This window comes from Eptesicus fuscus, chromosome 20 (genome assembly GCF_027574615.1).
Source record: "Eptesicus fuscus isolate TK198812 chromosome 20, DD_ASM_mEF_20220401, whole genome shotgun sequence".
Taxonomy (NCBI): domain Eukaryota; kingdom Metazoa; phylum Chordata; class Mammalia; order Chiroptera; family Vespertilionidae; genus Eptesicus; species Eptesicus fuscus.
The window spans coordinates 10,150,589-10,170,618 of NC_072492.1; the positions used below are offsets into that span (position 1 = coordinate 10,150,589).

Below are 20,030 nucleotides of genomic sequence, written 5' to 3' on the forward strand. Positions count from 1 at the left end.
TGGTTTCACCTTCAGGAATCCCAGCCCAGCCTGGAGGCTGGGTAGGAAGGCCCCTCCCCTCGCAAACGCTAGAACTGCGGCAGCGGAGAAAGCTGTCCCGCGTCGGCGCTCAACAGACCCGGGGAGGTTGAACCGAGAATCCCACAGTGGCCGGATCGCAGAACGCAGTCGGGCCCCCCGCGCAGAGGCAGTGCGCATGGGCAGAGCTGCCCCCCGAGCCCGGCCTCCCCTCCCCCACTGCAGGTGAGCCGCGAAGCCGCGGTCCCCACCCCCCCCCCCGCAGCCAGGGTGACGTAAGGCCTCTGGACCGCGCTCCCGCCCCGCCCCTGCCGGCAGCGCTAGGGGCCCGTGACTCTGCGGTGGGAGCGGTACCGCTGCGGGGACACGCCGGCTGCGGCGAGCAGTGTGGGCATCAAGGCGCTCGAGTGGGTTGTCGCGGCGGCCGGACGCCAAGGCGAGGCGCGGCCAGGCGGAGCCCGGTGCTCCTGCGGCGGCACACCTGCCCGACCGCCCGCACCGCCGCGGCCCCAGCAGAGCCTGCATCCGCTGCCCCGCGGGATCGCGGGGCGCCCAGCCAGCCTCAGCTGTCCATCTCTGCCCGAGCCAGCCAATCGCCCGCGACTCCTCCGGCCGCACCTCCCGGAATCTATGACGGGCGTGCGGAGCAGCCTATGAGGTTGGGGTCTCTGCGGGCAGGGCTGGGAGCGGGAGCCAATGAGCGTAGTTTCAGGTGGGTGGAGGGAGCGGACCTCGGGAAGGTAGCTTCGTTCGCGTTGCTAACGTCTTCCCTTGGAGATGGGCGCGCAAACGGACCAGTGGGTCTGGGGGCGGCGGTGACGGGCGTGGAGCTGGCCCAATGAGGGTGGGGGTGGGTGGGGCAGCCCGGAGCAGCAGTGCTAAAGGAGCCCGGCGGAGGCAGCGGTGGGTTTGGGACTGAGGCGCTGGATCTGTGGTCGCGGCTCGGAACGTGCGCCGGCGCCACCATCTTCGGCTGAAGGTGAGAGGTGCGGCTGTCCGGGGCCGAGGGACGGTTTGTGGGGGACGGAAGGACCCCGGACCGGGCACCCGTTGGCCCTGGACGACAGGAGCGGAGCCGCAGTGGGAGCGGGGGGAAGCTGAGGCGCTGTGGGCAGAGGGCTTGTGTGCGGGGATCGTAGGTTCATCTGGGGAAGGACCCAGGAGTAGGGTAACGGGACCCCAGTGGGTGGAGAGACCCCTGGAAGGGCGGGGAATGAGGTCCTTGAGCGTGAGACCCCTGCAGGGATCAGGGCCTGGGTGTGCGGGAGGACGACCCCTCGGGGGCTGGGGATGGAGATCTGGGTGTGCGGATGAGGGGAGCTGGTATTCGGTGTGTGGGGTCCGAGTGCCCCGGGGGTGGGGGGCCTGGTGCTCTGGTAGGGGTTCCGGGGGGTCCCCCTGGTGCCCTGGTAGGGGTTCCGGGGGGTCCCGCGAGTCTGTCTGTCTCCCTGGAGGGGTGGGAGTCCTGGGCGGGCTGGAAAGCGCGATCCCGGTTGGGGGTGGGGAGATGCTGGACTGGAAGGGCCCCTGGTGGGTTCCTGGGGGTTAGGCCGGGTCGTGCACCCTGGGTGCGGTGAGGGGTTCGCCGAGGGTTCGGCTGGCGGACGGAGCGCCCAGGAGCCATGGGTTGGAGGGACCGGAGGCAGGGGCTCGGCACCGCCGGGAAAGCGCGGGGCGGCTGAGGGTCGGAGGAGCCGGCCGCCGGCACCGGGAAGGTCGGGCTCCGCGGTTCCCGGGCAGGAGGGCGGGAGGGGGCGTCTTCCAACGTGCTCTGCAGCCCGCGGGGGCCGAGGTGGACGCGGGCGAGGCCCCGGCGGCTTGGGGGGGCGAGGCGGGAAATGTGGCGGGGGCGCGCTGCAGCAGGGCGGCCGGGGGGAGGGTCAGCCCTCGCTTCGGGATCCCTTTATTGTGTAAGTGATCTGGGAATGGCTCGCCCCGGAGTCTTCCTGGCCTTGTGCATCTGGGGTCACACCCGGATCCCATAAAATCAGACTGGAATGGGGTCAGAGGGAAGTGGAAGCCGCGGAGTCCTGGCGGGTGCGGGGCTTTGTGGGCCTGTGGTGGGCGGATGCGGCCCGGGGACCTCGGAGGCCCCCCGCCCGGCCTGCCCGGGAACTGGGGCCTTTGGGAAGGAGGTTGGCGGCTCGGTGGGTCTGAGCTCAGCCAGGGAGGTTTGGGCAACGCGGCCTCTGCCTATGGCCTCTGCCTATGACCGTTATCTGTTTCTCGGGGCCTCTGCAGCTCCCTTCAAGATCACTGCGGTTGGTGGAAGCGGGTGGGGTGGGTGGGGTAGGGGAAAGCAGGCGGGGTAGATCCCGACTGCAAATGAAACAAAGACTGCTGTTTTCGCCGAATAATATAATACTAAATATAATACTTTGGCTTTGCTGAGATTTTGTTTTTTAGCATTTGAAACTGAGGATTCTTTGAGTCAGGCTTAATTATTCTTGATAGTATTCACTCTGGAAAACTTTAACCTATTTATTGTTTTTATTTCCTTCATCAATCCGTCCTGATTAATTATTCTTTCAGTCCCGTGCTTTTGGTGTTGATGTATGCCCTGTCTGTCTCAGATTCTGGAAAAGTGGCCATTTTATGCTTCTCCATACTTCTGCATCTTACATTCAGTTCTTCCCCGTTCTTATCTGGAGAAAGCATATGGTGTCATTGTGCGATATAGCACGAGCTTTTACAGCAAAGGGATGTGACCCGAGAGCCTGGCTTTTTATTTGGGCTCCTTGGGGAAATCATTACAATGAAGACAGACTGGAAGGAAGGTGAGATGGAGGAAATTTTGAAGGGCATGGTGTATGGTGAAAGACTATATGTGACTGTGGTTTATGTACTTTCTCATCATATAGAAATAAAAATTCCTGGTGTTGGGTTCACATTTCAGAAATATGTAACACAGATATTAACTGAGAGAGGGTGCAGGCCATGACTAGCCATAGTGTCCTTTCGCGTTTGGTTTGTCTTTGTGCTCATTTGATGAAGCAGAATATTGATAAATTAACAGACTTGCAGGTCTCTGTAGTGCAAGTGACCTCAGTGGTCGTGTTACACAAATTGGGACAATTTCTGTTTTAGTGTATCTGTCATAAAGGGATGCACTATCATGGAAAATTTATCCATTTTCGTTTGGCTTTGTATGAAAGATATTCATAAAATTTAATTGTTTTCCTGTATCCATACTTTATTTAGTACGTGCTGGATGGCAGTTGAGAAATGTTCTGGGTGGCATTTTTTTGGAAGTCAAAAATGGTCTAGTGGGAGGGAGCCCAGAAATATGTGCCCCTAAAACCAATGAAGGACATAGGGCTTTGATTCTGTAGGGGTTAATTCATACATATATAAATGATTTAACTATAATTAGGCAGTTATTTCAAATGATACCAAGAGCCTTTGTGTCTCCTGCAAAGAGGTTCCTATTTATTCATTTTTCCACTAAGTATAGTGTGTGTGTTTTTATAAAATAGAAAGCATTTCCTAGGTTGTGCGAGTGTGTTTATTGGCCGAGCCTGTACTCTTGAAGCCATAATCGATAGGGTTTTTATTTAGTAGAAAGGCAGTATATAGTGCACATCATGCCCTTCAGAATTCCCTCCCTCTCACCTTCCACTGTTGTGGAATGAACTCAGGAGCTGAACTCTGGGTTTACGCCCAGCTCTGCTATTTGTTAGCTGGTTTTTGGCTTTCTCTGTGCCTCAGGTTCCTCATCTGTATAATGAAGATATAAATAGTACCTACTTCATAGGGCTTTTGTGAGGATTAAGAGTTGATATATGTAAACTGCTTAGAATAGTGTCTGGCCATAATTAGCGATATATAACAACAGTATTTGCTATTTTAAATATTGTGATATTATCCTTTCCACAAGACAAAGCATTTGGGAGTGGTTCACTTTAAATACCAGTATTATCAAGATTGGGTCCCAAATGTACAATGGAATGAAAACAAATACAGCATATTTGGCAATCACAAGTGAAGAATTAAAATGAACAAAAATAAAATCTTCAGTGGCCTAATGAACACGATCAATTAAAGAATGATTTGAGTACCTACTACCTGCTAAGCTCTCTTGGCCAATGTACAAGAGGGCAAGAAAAATGCCAGAACAGCAGCACAGAATGTTAGGTGAAGGAGAAGGATTCAGTTGCCAGATTGACCTGAAAAGAACTTCAGAAAGGGTGTCATTTGGGCCAGGATTTGAAGGAATGGTAGGTTTTTGGTTGTGGAAGAGAAATGAGGGTAGGACCACTCTTGTACTGTTTGATCAGTAGGTATAGATTACCTCCTTGGATCAGGGACTAGGCTGAGTGCTTACCATATAGTAAGGAATAGGAAATGTCCTGACAGCATTTAGTTGTAGAAAACTCTGGAAAAGTAAAAATTTGTAATCCCACTTCCCAGTGAAGACCCATGAATAGTTATTCCTTTTTTTTTAAAGTGTGTGTGTGTGTATATATATATATATGTGCAATTTCCACCCACAAAACAGGGAACATTTTGTAATTACACTTTTGTGATGTATTGGATTTTTTGTTTTGTTTTGTTAATCCTCACTTGAGAATATTTTCCATTGCTTTTAGATAGAGTGGAAGGTAGGGAGCCGGAGGAGAGAAACATTGATGTGAATCACATCAATTGGTTGCTTCCCCATCCTGGGGATTGAATTTATAACCCAGCTATGTGCCCTTGACTGGGAATCGAACCCATGACCCTTCAGTGTGTGGGCTGATGCTCTAACCACTTAGCTATATCAGTAGGAACTATTATAAGCACTTCCCCACCAAAATAAAAGTAATAATAAATTTAAAATGTACAATTCGATAAAATAATTTTTAAATACATAATTTACTTTAAAAAAAAGAATCTGCTGTAGAAATGACCAGTTATTCTAATTTATAGTAAAAACTTTAAGCATAACTAAGGTAAAAGTAAAGAAATATGTGTGTACCAACTGGCAGCAAGACAGTTTCCCAAGTGTTATATGGGACATACAGTTAATACCTAAAAAGGATATTAAGAATAACTTATCCTATTTTGTTATAGTTGGATATTTTTGTTTTTGATAGACTGTCCTTGAATCAGAGTGTGTGTCTGATTGTCTCTAAATTCATCTGGGATAAGTCCCACTTCAAAGCCATGCCTCCTCCTTAGAATAGAAGTGGGAAAGACGGAAAACTTGTTAATGATCTTATAGAGTAGTCCCTAGAAGTAATGGTCTTTTGAAACCATTCTTTTAAAATAAATAAATATGTATATATATATTACTGATTTCAGAGAGGAAGGGAGAGGGAAAGAGAGATAGAAACATCAGTGATGAGAATCATTGGTCGGCTGCTTTCTGCATGCCTCCTACTGAGGATTGAGCCCATAACCCAGCCATGTGCCCTTGACCAGAATCAAACCGGGGACCCTTCCTTCTGCAGGCTGATGCTCTATCCACTGAGCCAAACCAGCTAAGGCTGAAACCATTCTTTAGATTGTACATGTATCCATAAATATTTTCTGTAAGAAGGCAAATGCTAATTAAAAAACATGTTAGCAATTTTATTTATAGAAGTCTTAATGTTACATGTTTTGTGACTTTTTTTCATTTTGTGATTTTTTTTCCCCCCCATGTCTATTATCCTTAAAACATTAACGTAGTCTTTAAATCTTAGTATGAATTAGTCTGGAACACTGGTTTTCAACTTTGTTTTGTTTGTTTTTTTGTTTTTTTTTTTACCTCAAATACCTGTTAGTAACAGTGGCAGCCAGAGAACTTTGGAGCAGTGATTCTCAAAGTGTGGTCCAGGATCAGCAGCTTTAGCATCATCTGGAATTTGTTACAAATGCAAGTTACTAGGCTCCGCCCCAGATTTAACTAAATCAGAAAGTGGGGATGCGGCCCGGCAGTGTGTAGGTGCTGCCGGTGCGCATGCCCAAGTTTGAGAACCATGCTCTAGAGCATGGATGTTCGTGATGCATTACTTTGTAACAAATCATTTCTGAAGAATCTTAGCTATTTGATTCTAGTAAATTCTCACTAGCAGCGAAAGGGGTAGTATCTGCACCCACTATCAGTGATTAATTTTTTAGGACACAGAATCTGAAGGAAGTCGTGAGTGTTCCATCTCCTTTTAGAAAAGCACGCATACATGTATAAAGTGAGTGTACAACTTTTTTATACCATTTCAGCTTGAAATTTGTCTATGGAATCAAGGTTAAGACCCTCTTTAACAACTTTGGACTGTTTTATGGTTAACCTTTCAGCCTTCTCACTTGCCTATAAAGAATCCCCATCAATTTGGGGGCTGGGAGAAGTTGGGAAGATTTGATAGCAAGAGTAGGTACTCAGTTGGCTTCTTGTATCGATTTGGATGAAGTCATGGATGGCATCCATGCTTTTGAAATTTGTTAACCACCTGGAATTTGGAGTAATAACAAAAGTGTTTAATGATGGTGTTGGATTCCAAAAAGATGTAAAGGAGATAAGTGAGTCTCATCAGAAAGGTGAGTGGTGAATGTAAAATCTTGTCGTTTGATCCAAGAAGCCAAGTGCACAAGTATAGGAGGGGAGGTAACTTAGAGCAGCATGTATGGAGGTTTGACTGACAGTGCATTCTGAGCCAACAGTGAATTAAGTACAAATACACTGATTAGGTCTTGAAATACATGAACAGCTTTCCCTAGTGTGGCGCGATGGTTGTTAACGCTTCCTTTTCCTTTGGTACTGGTGGAACTGTAGATGGAATATTATGTTTGCTTCTGGTCACACTCTCTAAAGGGGCATAAGCACATGGAGTCTGTTTGGAGGCAAGAGCTCAGGGTAGTGGAATGAGTCTTGATGAATGATGGAATGCTGAAGAGGAGCAGAGGGAGTAGGAGCAGCTGCAGGAATGGGAGTGGAGACCTGAATAGCTACCATCACATACTTGAAAGGCTATCACGTGAAGCCAAGTTACGTTTTTCCTCTGTGGCCTTATTTGATCACATTAAGACCACATTGACCATAGACAAGCTATAGGGAAACTGACTTGGGGTATTTGTAAGGAAGAACTTTGAGTCTGTTGTCTGAGGATGGAATGGGAGGCTTGTTTTAGACCCAATGCTTTCTCTTCTGTCATCCCTCATGTGTTCTGTAGGTATATCCTGGAGGTTAAACAAATTCTGGTACCACTCCATAGGCTTTTTATTATGAATTTTTGTTTTCTTCCTCTTTATTCTCCTTTCCCTTCTTAACTCTCTGTTTAATTTGTGGTGAGGGTGAAAGAGGAGATGAAGAGGGGAAATAGTCAAACTAGAACTTAGCTTTTCCCTTCTGCTTTGTTTTTCAGCCCTCAATAACTGAGGGCATGTCTTGAGTGGTCTTCAGACAACCAGAGTCATAATTTGTGGTCACCCCTGAAATTTACCTTGGAAACTCAGTTAATATGGCCATAAAGAGGAATACCCCGGATTTTTAACTCAAAGTTTATGCTTTCTTTCTGTTTACCAAAGGAGTAAAATTTGTGAATTTTTATATATAAATATAAATAATTTTATATATGTGTGTGTGTTTATTGAGAGAGAGAGAGAGAGAGAGAGAGAGAGAGAGAGAGAGAGGAAGGGAGAAGAAGAGAGAGAGAAACATCAGTGGGAGAGAAACATTGGTCAACTGCCTCCTGAATGCCCGCTGCTGGGGATCAAACTCACAACCTGGGCGTGTGCCCTGACTGGGAATTGAACTGGCGACCTCTCGGTGCACAGGATGATGCTCAAACAACTGAGCCAACATCGGCTAGGGCTCATTTTATATTTTGAAGCATCTAACTTTATCCTCCTCCTCTTTTCATAGAGGCAATTGCTCTTGGATCCTTCTGTTTACAATGGCACAGAGAAGTGGACTTGAAGATCCAGAGAGGTATCTCTTTGTGGACAGGGCTGTCATCTACAACCCTGCCACACAGGCTGATTGGACGGCGAAAAAGCTGGTGTGGATTCCATCAGAACGCCATGGTTTTGAGGCAGCTAGTATCAAAGAAGAGCGGGGAGATGAAGTTATGGTGGAGTTGGCAGAGAATGGAAAGAAAGCAATGGTCAACAAAGATGATATTCAGAAGATGAACCCACCTAAGTTTTCCAAGGTGGAGGATATGGCAGAATTGACGTGCTTGAATGAAGCTTCTGTTTTACATAATCTGAAGGATCGTTACTATTCAGGACTTATCTATGTAAGTATTCCCTCTAAATAATCACGTGAAGTGTGGTGACTGGGAATTAATGTAAATTATACATACTGTCATAATCAAATGAGAATGTGGACTATTCACACTCTCTGTTTAACATTGTTATTTCTATTAAAGATAGTCTCTTGCTTACCCTAAGTCTTGCTTTGCTTAAAATTTTTTTTTTAATGAAATATACTGAATGGTATGTGAAGACTTTTGTGGTGGTGCTCTGGAATATAATAAGATAGGAGAAAAATGTGGCAGAAAGACCAGGGAGTTTAATATGGGACTGAGAGCTGCATTAATAGTAAGATACAGACAGCAAATTGGTAGGAAATGCTGTGTGAATCCAGAATTGTAAAGTGGAGGGCAAGAACCAGTTCACTGGGTACAAGGAAATGAAAAAGATGAGACTGAGGTTTTTAAGAGGAAACAGTTCAGGGTGAGATTGAGGCTGGGGTTGTCCTGTGGTTAGCAGTTGACACATACGGATGTTGTAGTCACTGACCATATAAAAGTCATTGAAAATAATAAGGGGTAAGGAAGAGGGAATAATGCAAGCCAGGTCCTGAAAAAAATCTAGAATGACAAAACAGGTTTGAAGGGATGGTAGATGCAATTGGCAAAGATTTAAAGAAGGTGGTATAGATAGAACTAGGATTTAGAATGAAGAGAAGGAGACAGAAAAGTTGACATTGTAGTGGTCTGAATTTGGAAAAGAATTTTATGCAAGAGGTGTGATACTGAAGCTCGTACACAATTCAGAACTTCAACAAATCAGAACGAGCTCCGCCATAGGAATTAGTTTATTTGGTGAATATTTACCGAGCACCTCCTGCAGTGGAGTGTGGTGGACAGGACAGGTTCCTGCCTTCGTGATACATCCTCTAAGGAAATGAAACGGGAGAGAGTAAGTAGGAGACTTCCCACAGCAGGTCAGTGAAGGACTCTGGGAAGGTAGCATTTGAGCTAGAATCTGACTGATAGGAGGGAGCTAGCCATGAGAAAAATCTGAGAAATGAATAGCTCATTCATGACCTTTGCCAAAGAAATTTCAATGAAGCCCGAAGGTCTCTCTCTTATTCTCTCCCCCCCACCCATCCCTGCTATGAGGTAGGATGGAAAGTAAGAGAGTAAGAGGCACTAGGGTTGGGAAGGTGACTCCAGGAGAATGGGAAAGGTTTAGAAGATAAGCCACAGATAAGGAAACGATTGGAGAGTAGCATTGAGGGTCTAGATGAGACTGAATAACAGAATATGTATGGTGACCACATTTTTGTCTGGCTGTGTGGTTTTGCCATATTCTTTTTGTTTTTTTAATCTTTATTATTGAAAGTATTACATATCTCCCTCTTTTTCCCCCAATGACCCCCTCCAGCCCACTCCCGTCCCCCTGCCCCACCCTATTGTCTGTGTCCATGGGTTATGCTTATATATGCATACAAGTTCTTTGGCTGATATCTTCTGCCTTCCCTCCAAGATTCCGCACTCTGTTCCATGCTTCCATGTCTCTGGATCCACTCTGTTTATCAGTTTATTTTGTCAATTAGATTTCACATATAAGTGAGATCATGTGATACTTGTCTTTCTCTGACTGGCTTATTTTACTTAGCATAGTACTCTCCAGGTCCCTCCATGCTGTCTCACAGGGTAAGAGATTCTTCCTTGTTACTGCTGCATAGTATTCCATGGTATAAATGTACCACATCTTTTTTATCCACTCGTCTGCTGATGGACACTTGGCTGTTTCCAGATCTTAGCTATTGTAAATTGCACTGCCATGAACATAGGGGTACATACATTCTTTCTGATTGGTGTTTCGGGTTTCTTAGGATATGTTCCTGGAAGTGGGATCACTGGGTCAAATGGCAGTTCCATATTCAATTTTTTGAGAAAACTCCATACTGTTCTACATAGTGGCTGCACCAGTCTGCATTCCCACCAGCAGTGTAAGAGGGTCCCCTTTCCTCCACATCCTTGCCAACACTTGTCATTCATTGATTTGTTGATGGTAGCCATTCTGACAGGTGTGAGATGGTACCTCATTGTCGTTTTAATTTGCATCTCTCTGATGATCAGTGACTTTGAGCATGTTTTCATGTCCACTTTGGAGAAGTGTCTATTGAGGTCCTGTGCCCATTTTTTAATTGGGTTGTTTGTCTTCCTGGTGTTGCCACATTTGTAGGCTTGCCCGGGTCTGTGAAGGCAGGGGAGCCTGACCATGTGTGTGTCCACGGCTGGCACAGTTCCTTTTCCTTCTCTCTCTTGTCAAACAAGTTGAAGGGGTCTGGAGGGCCATGAAGGAGAGAGAAACCTGGAAACCTAAGAGATTGTGGTCAGATCGTAATGCTGAGCAAAGATTTGAGCTGTGGGTCATTTTTGGATGATGCCTGGTGCAGTGACTTGCGAAAGGCTGGAAGTGTGACGACACAACCAAAACGTTGTGGAAAGGAGCCAGAGTCTTCCTGCCAGTCTTCACTGCATTCCCCACATTGGACCCTATAGGTTCCTGCAACCAGGAGAGAGAAGGGAACTAGAAAGGGGAAGGAGATTGTGGGATAAAGAGAAGGGGTGAAAGAAAAGACATTTTATTTGCAGCCATGCTTTATAATACTTCTACAACTTTACAAGTATCTTTTATTGTGTTTGCGTTTTCCCCACTTAACTCAGGTATAACCTGCGTGACTTTCTGAGTTTCCTTTCAAACCATGGCGGGAAATCTTGAGTTTTCTGCAAGTTTTAAGGTCCCAGCAGAAGTAGGGGTTTGGGAGGATCTTGTCTATAATTTTTAATAAGTTGGTTATTCACAGGTTTAGTTTCCTTATATTTTCTTTGTATTTAATCCCCCTGACATACAACTTCTCATCCAATATTAATTTTTTCCGTAGTAAAACCATTTAAACACTGTGACTATCTCCCCTGGTACTGTTTTAGCTCACCTCGCACAGTCCGTTCTGTAGTATTTGTATTATTTAGTTCTAAATATTTTCTAATTTCTATTATGATTTCTTCTTTAATCTATGAACCTTTTAAAAGTATACTTTTAAAACTTCTAAATGTTGGTTTTTAAGTTATCTTTTTATTATTTATTTTTATAATATATTTTTATTGATTTCAGAGAGGAAGGGAGACTGAGAGATAGAAACATCAATGATGAGAAAGAATCATTGATTGACTGCCTCCTGCATCCCCCTACTGGTGATCAAGCCTGCAACCTGGGCACGTGCCCTTGACCAGAATCAAATCCAGGACCCTTCAGTCCACAGGCAGGCGCTCTATCCACTGAGCCAAACCGGCTAGGGCTATCTTTTTATTATTTTTAAATTAATTGCATTGCAGTCAAAGAATATAGTCCATGTAATACATTCTTTGTTTTTGTTGAGACTTGCTTTATATAGATATTGACAGTTCTATATGTGTTTGTAAAGAAGATATATTCTTTTATTGAAGGTCTATTCTGTATATGACTAAGATTTTTAATTATTTAAATCTTCTATAGCCTTATTTTTGTTTGCTTGGTCTATCAATTACTGAGAAGTATCTTAAAATCTCTGTGTGTTTTATCAACAAAGTATACATTCCTAAATAATATAATTATATAGTTGAGTTTTGCCTGTTTGTGAATGAATCTTACATGGCCTTTTCTGCCTCTTTTATTATTATTATTTTTGTTGTTATTATTATTTTGCTCAGCATTACCTTTTGAAGATCATCCATATTGCTTTGTGTTGGAATAATTTAGTAGTTCTCAAATTGTGATCTATGGACTCTAAGGGTTTTTCCCAAGACTCATGTGTCAAAACTATTTTCATGATTATTTGCCCTTTTCACTGTTGACATTGGTAGTGATGTCAACAGTGAAAAGACAGTGGTAGGAAAATCCGTTAATACGTTATCATGAATAAAGATGGTGACCCCAAACTGTACCTAGTGGTCATTTTAATTCAGTTTCACTCAAGAATGTCTTTGATAGTGCTCTCCCTCCTGGGAGCACGCCATGCCTTCCCTCTCAGGCATGCACCTCTTAAATTCTAAGGGTGCCCGTGAGACTTGCGGCCAGGAGAGCAATGGACAGCCCTGTCTGGCCCTGGGCTAACCCCCCAACCTGTCTCCAACACCCACTTTTCTCTGACTCTCCAGAGCTGACAGCAGCCCCGCCTCTGCTCATTTCTTTCCTATAACATTTCTAGAGACCCAGAGCAGCCCCGTCTAGGCTCTCTCCTGCTGCTTCTTCTACCTAAGCCCTTCCTTGTTTCATTGTGCCCAGCTTTCATAAGATAAAATAATAATAAAAGAAGAATGTCTTTGATAAAGCAGATAAGTTATTGATTTTATTAATTTTCAACCCTTGTGTTCATGTCTTTTGAATAGTCCATGTGATGAAATGGTAAGTATGTATAAAGCACTTACGTTGCGTGTTGAACTACGGTGGTTGCCCTGAGGAAAAGCATGTCATTATTTAAGTTGCAGACTAGATGTGCTACTTTTAAAATAGAATACCGTTTTTATTTTATAGAGTGGCTGATAGATAAACTATGGTTACTTCCACTTCAGTGTTCGGCAGATATTTTCTTAGAAATAAAGTGAGCCTGTCACTTCAAAGAAAACAACTGATTGTATTTGTTGCCAATGATCAAACTTGAATTTTCACATGAAAATTAAAATTTGGAGAAACTCGTGTCTACCACTGTGAACTCGATAGCACTACTTAACCTTTCTGATTCAATAGACAAATGTGATTATGACATAGAGTGGTGCAATGCCATCATTGGGAAGACTTGCATAATTCAGTGAACCAATGTCTTACAAGTGATGTGTGTAGCTGTTACAAAATCATGCATAGGTAATAGCTTTCATTCAACATGCAAGTTAGGACATTGGATTTCAATGAAAACAGTATGAAAAGTTCGTTGATAGGGTTTCAGAAGGTACATTGCCTCTGATCTTTAAGAAATTATTACTTGTTGAGTTTTGGTGTAGTATCAAAGAAGAATATCCACAATTACTTGAAAAGAGTGTAAAACTACTTCTCCTATTCCAACTATATATCTGTCTAAGGCTGATTTTCCTCATACTTCAACCAAAATAAAATACCACAACAGATTAAATGTAGAAACAGATATGAAAATTGTGGTGTTTTCTATTAAGCCAAATAAGATTTGCAAAAATATTAAAGAGTGTCAGTCTTTTTACTTTTTAGAAAACATAGTTAATTTTATAAATGTTACTTATATTAACACATATTCATTGTTATTTAAAATGAATACATGTACATTTTAAAAACTCAGTTACATAAAACAAAAGATCTTTGTAGTCATTTTCTAAGAGTATAAAAGGGCCCTGAAATAAAAGTTTGAATATTTTGTTCATTTTTGTTTGAATATAATATTCCATTTCAGATTTTTGACCCCTTTTTTTTAATCCAAATGTTTTTGGACATATGTTTTTTCCAGTTTGGAAACTGGAATATTATGAACATTGATTGCTTCGGTGAACAGCTTTGGACATGTACCTAGTGCGCATAAACATGCCTTTCTGTAAGGTATATAACTAGCAGTGGGATTCCTGGATGAGAGAATATGCATATTTTTAACTCATATCTTGAGCTTTTTTAGATAATGCCTGATTTAGTCAGAGTCTAGCAGGAAGCAGAAGGCCCTCAAACTAGGTATTTTGAGAGTTTACTAAGGGGACAATTTAGAAACAGGTGGATAGAGTTTAGAAAACATGCTAGTTGTACAATATGCAGCAGTAGTGATGGCTGAGAGCCCTTGATACAGCTTGTTGTTTAAAGAAGCAATAGGAAAGAACTTTACCTCAACTGGGAGAGGATAGTTGTATGGAAAGGGCTTCCTGATAGGAATCGTGGTCCCTAAAGAGGGATGCCCATAATTCATGACAACTGGCAGGGAAGATCCTGGGGAATAAATTACCGGTCTTTACTTCCTCCCATCCTCAGTCTCCTGCTAATGTCTCCCATGGGTTGAACTCAGTTTGAAGTCAGAGGAGAGAGGAGTTTGATTTTATATATATAACTAGAGGCCTGGTGCACGAAATTCATGCACTTGCTGGGGGTCCCTCAGCCTGGCCTGTGACCTCTCACAGTCTGGGAGCCCTCGGGGGGTGTCTGACTGTCAGCTTAGGCCCGCTTCCCCCTTGGGGAGCAGGCCAAAGCCAGCAGTCATACATCCTTAGCGCTGCTGCAGTGGGAGAGGCTCCCGCCACCCCCACTGGGCTCACCAGCCGTGAGCCTGGCTTCTGGCTGAGCAGCGCTCCCTCTGTGGGAGCGCACTGACCACCAGGGGGCAGCTCCTGCATTGAACGTCTACCCCCTGGTGGTCAGTGTGCGTCATAGCGACCGGTCGTTCTACAGTTTGTTCAATTTGCATATTAGCCTTATATTATATAGGATTTTATGTTTAGATTTTTAAATTTATTTTTAGAGAGAGAGGAAGGAAGAGGGAGAGACAGAAACATCATTTGGCTGCCCCCTGCATACCCCCTATGGGAGGATCAAGCCAAAACCTGGGCATGTGCCCTGACCAGGAGGTGAATCAGCAACCCTTCCGTGCTTCTTTCGTGCACAGGACGATGCCCAGCCAACTTGACTCACACTAACCAGGGTGATGATATATATTTTTATTTATTTATTTTTTTTAGGTCAGCCTCAGATCCATTTGGAATTGAATTTTGTGGACAGTGTAAGATTGATTTTTTTTCCCCCCAAATGGCTCTCCAATTGACCAGTGTTGTTTACTGAAACAGTCCTATCTCACTGCTCTGAGGTGCCACCTTTGTTATAAACCAGGTGTTCATGAATTTGTTGACTCCTTAGTATGTTTCATGGGTCTGTGTGCCTGTCTATGAGCCAGTATATATTGTCTTGGTTATTATAGCTTTGTGTGTGTGCATACACACACACTCACACACACCCTTATTGGAAATTTGATTGGGATTTGTTGATTCTATAGGTCAATTTGGAGGAGAAATGAGATCTTTACCATATTTGGTCTTATAGTTTATGGGTATACCTATTTATTTATTTTTAAATTTTTTCTCAATATATTTTATTTCCTTTGTAGAGACCATGTACATCTTTTGTTGAATTTATTTTTGTGTATTTGATTTTCAGGTGCTATTTTTAAATCGTGTCCTAAATATTGCTTTTTAATTGTTACCATTATGCACAAATACAGTTGCTATGTTTTTTACAATTAATTTTTGTATATTGACTTTATAATCACTAACCTTAGTAGGTTTAATTATTAATTATAATAGTTCAGCTGGATATTCTTTTGGATTTTCTATGAATACACTCAGTGTTGTCTGCAAATACTGACAGTTTCCTTTCCAATTCTTATGTAGTTCTTTTGTCGACAAAAGTAAGTTGAAACCTATAGATAAATTTTATAAGAGTTTGAGCCAAAAAATTGAGGACCAACTCACAAGAAAAATCTCAAAGGAATGAGTAAATGCTCTGGAGAATGACACTTTTGCAGTTCTTTTTTCTACTTTAGGATCAAAGGAGAAGGCTGCATGCAATCCATTAGTGGTAGATTAAAGAGGTGGGAGAAAGCAAGGTGAGGTGTCTCTAGGATTGGATGAAAAGCAAAGTGGAGAGATACATACATACTTGTTTTATATCAGTGGGTACAGGATAGTTAACATTTAACTTTTACAGTAATAGAGATGATACGGACAGCAAGAAAATGAGCTTTGGGGTTGTCCTGTGAAGGTGGGTGATTATGCCACTGAGAGGTCCGGAAAAGTTGGTTACTGATATTCCAAGGGTATGTTATTTTAGATGCACAAAAACAATGGACAGGGCTCCCGTAAGGCAAAGATTGACCTTTTAAGGAATCTATAAGCTCACAATGTGACTATGCCTCATGACCTGCCCAGGTAGGAAATTTATGTCAGATCATCCTATGTGGTTAGGTTACATGATCACTGAGCTCGTCAGGCTTGCTACAAAGCCCCTCTCCCATTCACACTTTAACTTGCTTTATTGCGCTGTCCAGGACCTTCATTCAGTAAATGTATGTTGAATAGAAGTAGTGACTGGCGGCATCTTTATATCATTCTATCTCAGAGGGAAAGCTTTCAGCATTTCATCATTAAGAATGATATTTGCAATTACTCAGCCATTAAAAAAAGAAGAAGGAACTTTTGCTATTTGGGACAATATGGATGGACCTAGAGGATATTATACTAAGTGAAATAAGTCAGACAGAGAAAGACAAATACCATATGATTTCACTTACGCATAGAATCTAAAAAACAAACTAATAGAGAATTGATGGGTTAGGGGGATAGGTGAAAAAGGTGAAAGGGATTAAGAAGTACAATTTTCCAGTTATAAAAATAGTCACAGGGATATAAAGTACAGCATAGGGAATATAGACAATAATACTGTAATAACTGTAGGATATCAGATGAGTACTAGACTTTTCAGGATGATTGCTTCATAAGCTATATAAATGTCTAATCACTGTGTTGTATGTCTGAAACTAATATATTGTATGCCAACTGTAATTGAAAATTAAATTCGAAAACTTTTTTTAAAGAATGATTTTTGCTTTGAATATTCTTTTATAAGATTAAAGGGGGTTTTATTCTACTCTTAGTTTTTATCCTGCATGAATGACAGTGTGATTTTTCTGATTATGTTGTTACTAGAGGCCAGCCCAGTGCACGAATTCGTGCATGGGTGGGATCCAGCCGACCCGCCCTGATGGGGACCCATTAGGCTGAGCCAGCAGGGAGGAGGAGCCACGGGCAGTTGGCTAGCTGGCCCCACCCCCAATCAGAGTTTTGGTGGCCCACCAGGGCAGGGGCTGGCCAGGGGTGGGGCCGTGGGCAGTTGTAGAACTTTTCAGATTTTAAATTTCTTGTATCAGTTTTGATAATTTTTTCTAGGAATTTGTCTATTTCGCCTAAATTTTCAAATTTATTGGCCTAAAGTTGTTCATAATACCCTCTTATTTTCTGTAGGATTTGTAGTGGTGTTCACTTTTATTCCTGATACTAAAATTTGTTCTACCCTTTTTATTTTTTAATTAGGCTCATCAGAGATTTATCAGTATTACTAGTCTTTTCAAAAAACAGACTTCTGACTTTGTTGGTCCTCTTTTTCCTCCCTCCCTTCCTTTCTTCCTTCCTTCATCTAACCACTTTATTCTTTACCTGTCTATCTACCTTCACACATTTGGGTGTTTTTTTTCTATAGTCATCTGCACATGATGTTTTGGTCAGTGATGGACTGTATGTGTGTGTGTGTGTGTATACACACACACACACATATATGTATATGACAGTGGTCTCATAAGATTATAATGGAACTGAAAATTCCTATTACCCAGTGAGGTGGTAATGTGTAATACACAATGAAGTTCACAAATACTTACCATTGCATTACAGTTGCCTAAGTATTCAGTACAGTAACATGCTACACAGGTCTGCATCCTAGGAGCTTATAGGGCAGCAGAATTTGACACTGCCAAATATGTGCCTTTGGCATAAGGATTATTCTAGGCTAATTTTAAGAAACAGCAGACATGGGAGGAGCTCTGAAAAACCAAGTAGGAGTTGCCCTTTGTAAAGGTAACAAATTTGTAAGGGAAATCTCCATGAGTAAGGGCGCCTCCCTCCTGTACCTGGTAGAAGGATGACCTTATTTCTGGAAACTCTTATCAATTCAGAAGATTTGTATCTGAGAACAACCTTACCCTGTTTACTGTGTTTTTTCCTGGTAGCCTCCCATAACTGACTTGCCCACCCCAATTTCCTCTTTCTTTTTTCTTTCTTTCTTCTTCTTTTTTTTTTTAATCCTCATCTGAAGATATTTTTCCATTGATTTTTAGAGTGGAAGAGAGAGGGAAAGACAGAGAGAAACATTGATGTGAGAGAAACACATCTATTGGTTGCCTCCTGCATGAGCCCCAACCAGGGCCCAGGCCAAGAAGGAGCCCTTGACCAGAATTGAACCCGGGACCTTTGGTCCAAAGGCTGACGCTCTATTCCAGGCGTCCTTAAACTACGGCCCGCGGGCCACATGTGGGTGTTTTTGCCGTTTTGTTTTTTCACTTCAAAATAGGATATGTGCAGTGTGCATAGGAATTTGTTCATAGTTTTTTTTTAAACTATAGTCCGGCCCTCCAACAGTCTGAGGGACAGTGAACTGGCCCCCTGTTTAAAAAGTTTGAGGACCCCTGCCTATTCACTGAGCCAAACCGGCTAGGGCTATCCTCTTGTTTTCAGCTGAAGATGGTATTTAAGGTAGTGAATTCAGTCATTTCGGCAAATTACTGTTTTCCTGGGTCTCTCCCATGTATACAAGAGGTATACATATTACTATACTTTTTTTGGTTTTCTCCTTTTAATCTCTTATCGCAGGGATGTCTCAGCCACAAACCCGGTAAGAGAGAAAGTTATTTTTCCTCCTCTAGACTCTAGAGCAGGGGTCCTCAAACTTTTTAAACAGGGGGCCAGTTCACTGTCCCTCAGGCCGTTGGAGGGCCGGACTATAGTTTAAAAAAAGAAAACTATGAACAAATTCCTATGCACACTGCACATATCTTATTTTGAAGTAAAAAAACAAAACGGCAAAAACACCCGGCGGGCCGGATAAATGTCCTTGGCGGGCCGCATGTGGCCCGCGGGCCGTAGTTTGAGGACGCCTGCTCTAGAGTCTAGAGAGCAATGGGCTGCACCATATAGCCTAGATGTGGAGTAGGCTATACATACCACTTAGGTTTGTGTAATGCACTCTGTGATGTTTGCACAATGATGCAGTCACCTAACAACACATTTCTCAGGTGTATCCTTCTCATTAAGTGGCCACAACTGTACTGTTAACCTAAAAATAAAGGCCAAAGTGAGAGGCAACAAGCATTTCTTTTGAGATCAAAAAAGAATAGCTGTTTGGAAAGCACTGGCTTAGGCATTATTCAAAATAGAATTCCATTAGGAGACACAGGCAAGGAGCATCTATGAGAAAGGGACGGGGACAGTCACACCAAAAGGCGGAAGGCATTTTTGTAGGTGCAGATAAACTAACTAGTGGCTCTAATTCTAAAAATGTTTTACTTTTCAGTCTGGAAGTCATCAGTCTGGAAGTCATCAGTCTGGTAGTCATATCACATTTCTCGTTATCTTTGCAAACAGTTGTTGGAGATAAGTGCTGGTTATTTGCCCTATTTTAACATTCCGAAGGGTTGAGGCAGAAGACCTGCAAGGCAGCTCCTCTGGGATGTAGCTGATGCCGCCATTTTAAAGTGGCTCTGTTTATATTATACCAGGGGCCCAGTGCACGAATTCGTGCAACTTGAAAGGCACTGTGGGTCGCGAAGCTGTGGTGGGCACAGGGGCAGGTCTTGGCCCATCCTCCGCGCCCCACCCAGCTCCTCCTGCCGCGGTCCCTGGTCCCCTGTCTGCCGGCAGGGCAGCCCCACTGCCGCTGCCGCCACTCCCACGTGCTGACAGTGCTGGCCCCCCTTGCACCCACTGACAGCGCAGAGCAATTGGGGCCAGCACCAGCAATGGGTGCAAGTGGGGCTGGCATCATCAGCAGGTGTGAGCAGCAGCTGCTGCCCCGATTACCCCTCAGGAGCAGGGGGAGGTGGAGAAACCCTCAGGGGTGATCGGGGCTGGCGACCACCGCTCACACCCTCTGATGGTGCTAAGCAATTGGGACTGGCGCCAAGCACTGGCAGTGGGTGTGCGCAGCGGCTCCAGCGCTGGCTGCAGGTGCGAGCAGAGATGGCGCCAGCAGTAGGTGTGAGCACCTGGGGGGACCGTGGCACGCGGGAGCAAAGA

The 20,030-nt window shown here is 43.6% G+C and overlaps 1 protein-coding gene across 2 annotated transcripts in view; it reads left to right on the plus strand.

Moving 5' to 3' along the window:
• Positions 1–623: 623 nt before the first annotated feature.
• The window catches only part of MYH10 (myosin heavy chain 10), a 139,598-nt gene continuing 120,191 nt past the window's right edge, over positions 624–20,030 (plus strand). Inside the window, exons 1-2 of one of the 2 annotated variants that reach the window (XM_028128303.2) lie at positions 624–676; positions 7,841–8,216. In XM_028128303.2, coding sequence (XP_027984104.2) covers positions 672–676; positions 7,841–8,216 — 381 coding nt within the window. In that variant the 5' untranslated portion in view covers positions 624–671. Of the gene's footprint in view, positions 677–891; positions 998–7,840; positions 8,217–20,030 lie in introns of those variants that run through there. The other variant, XM_008153468.3, reaches the window with a different exon arrangement.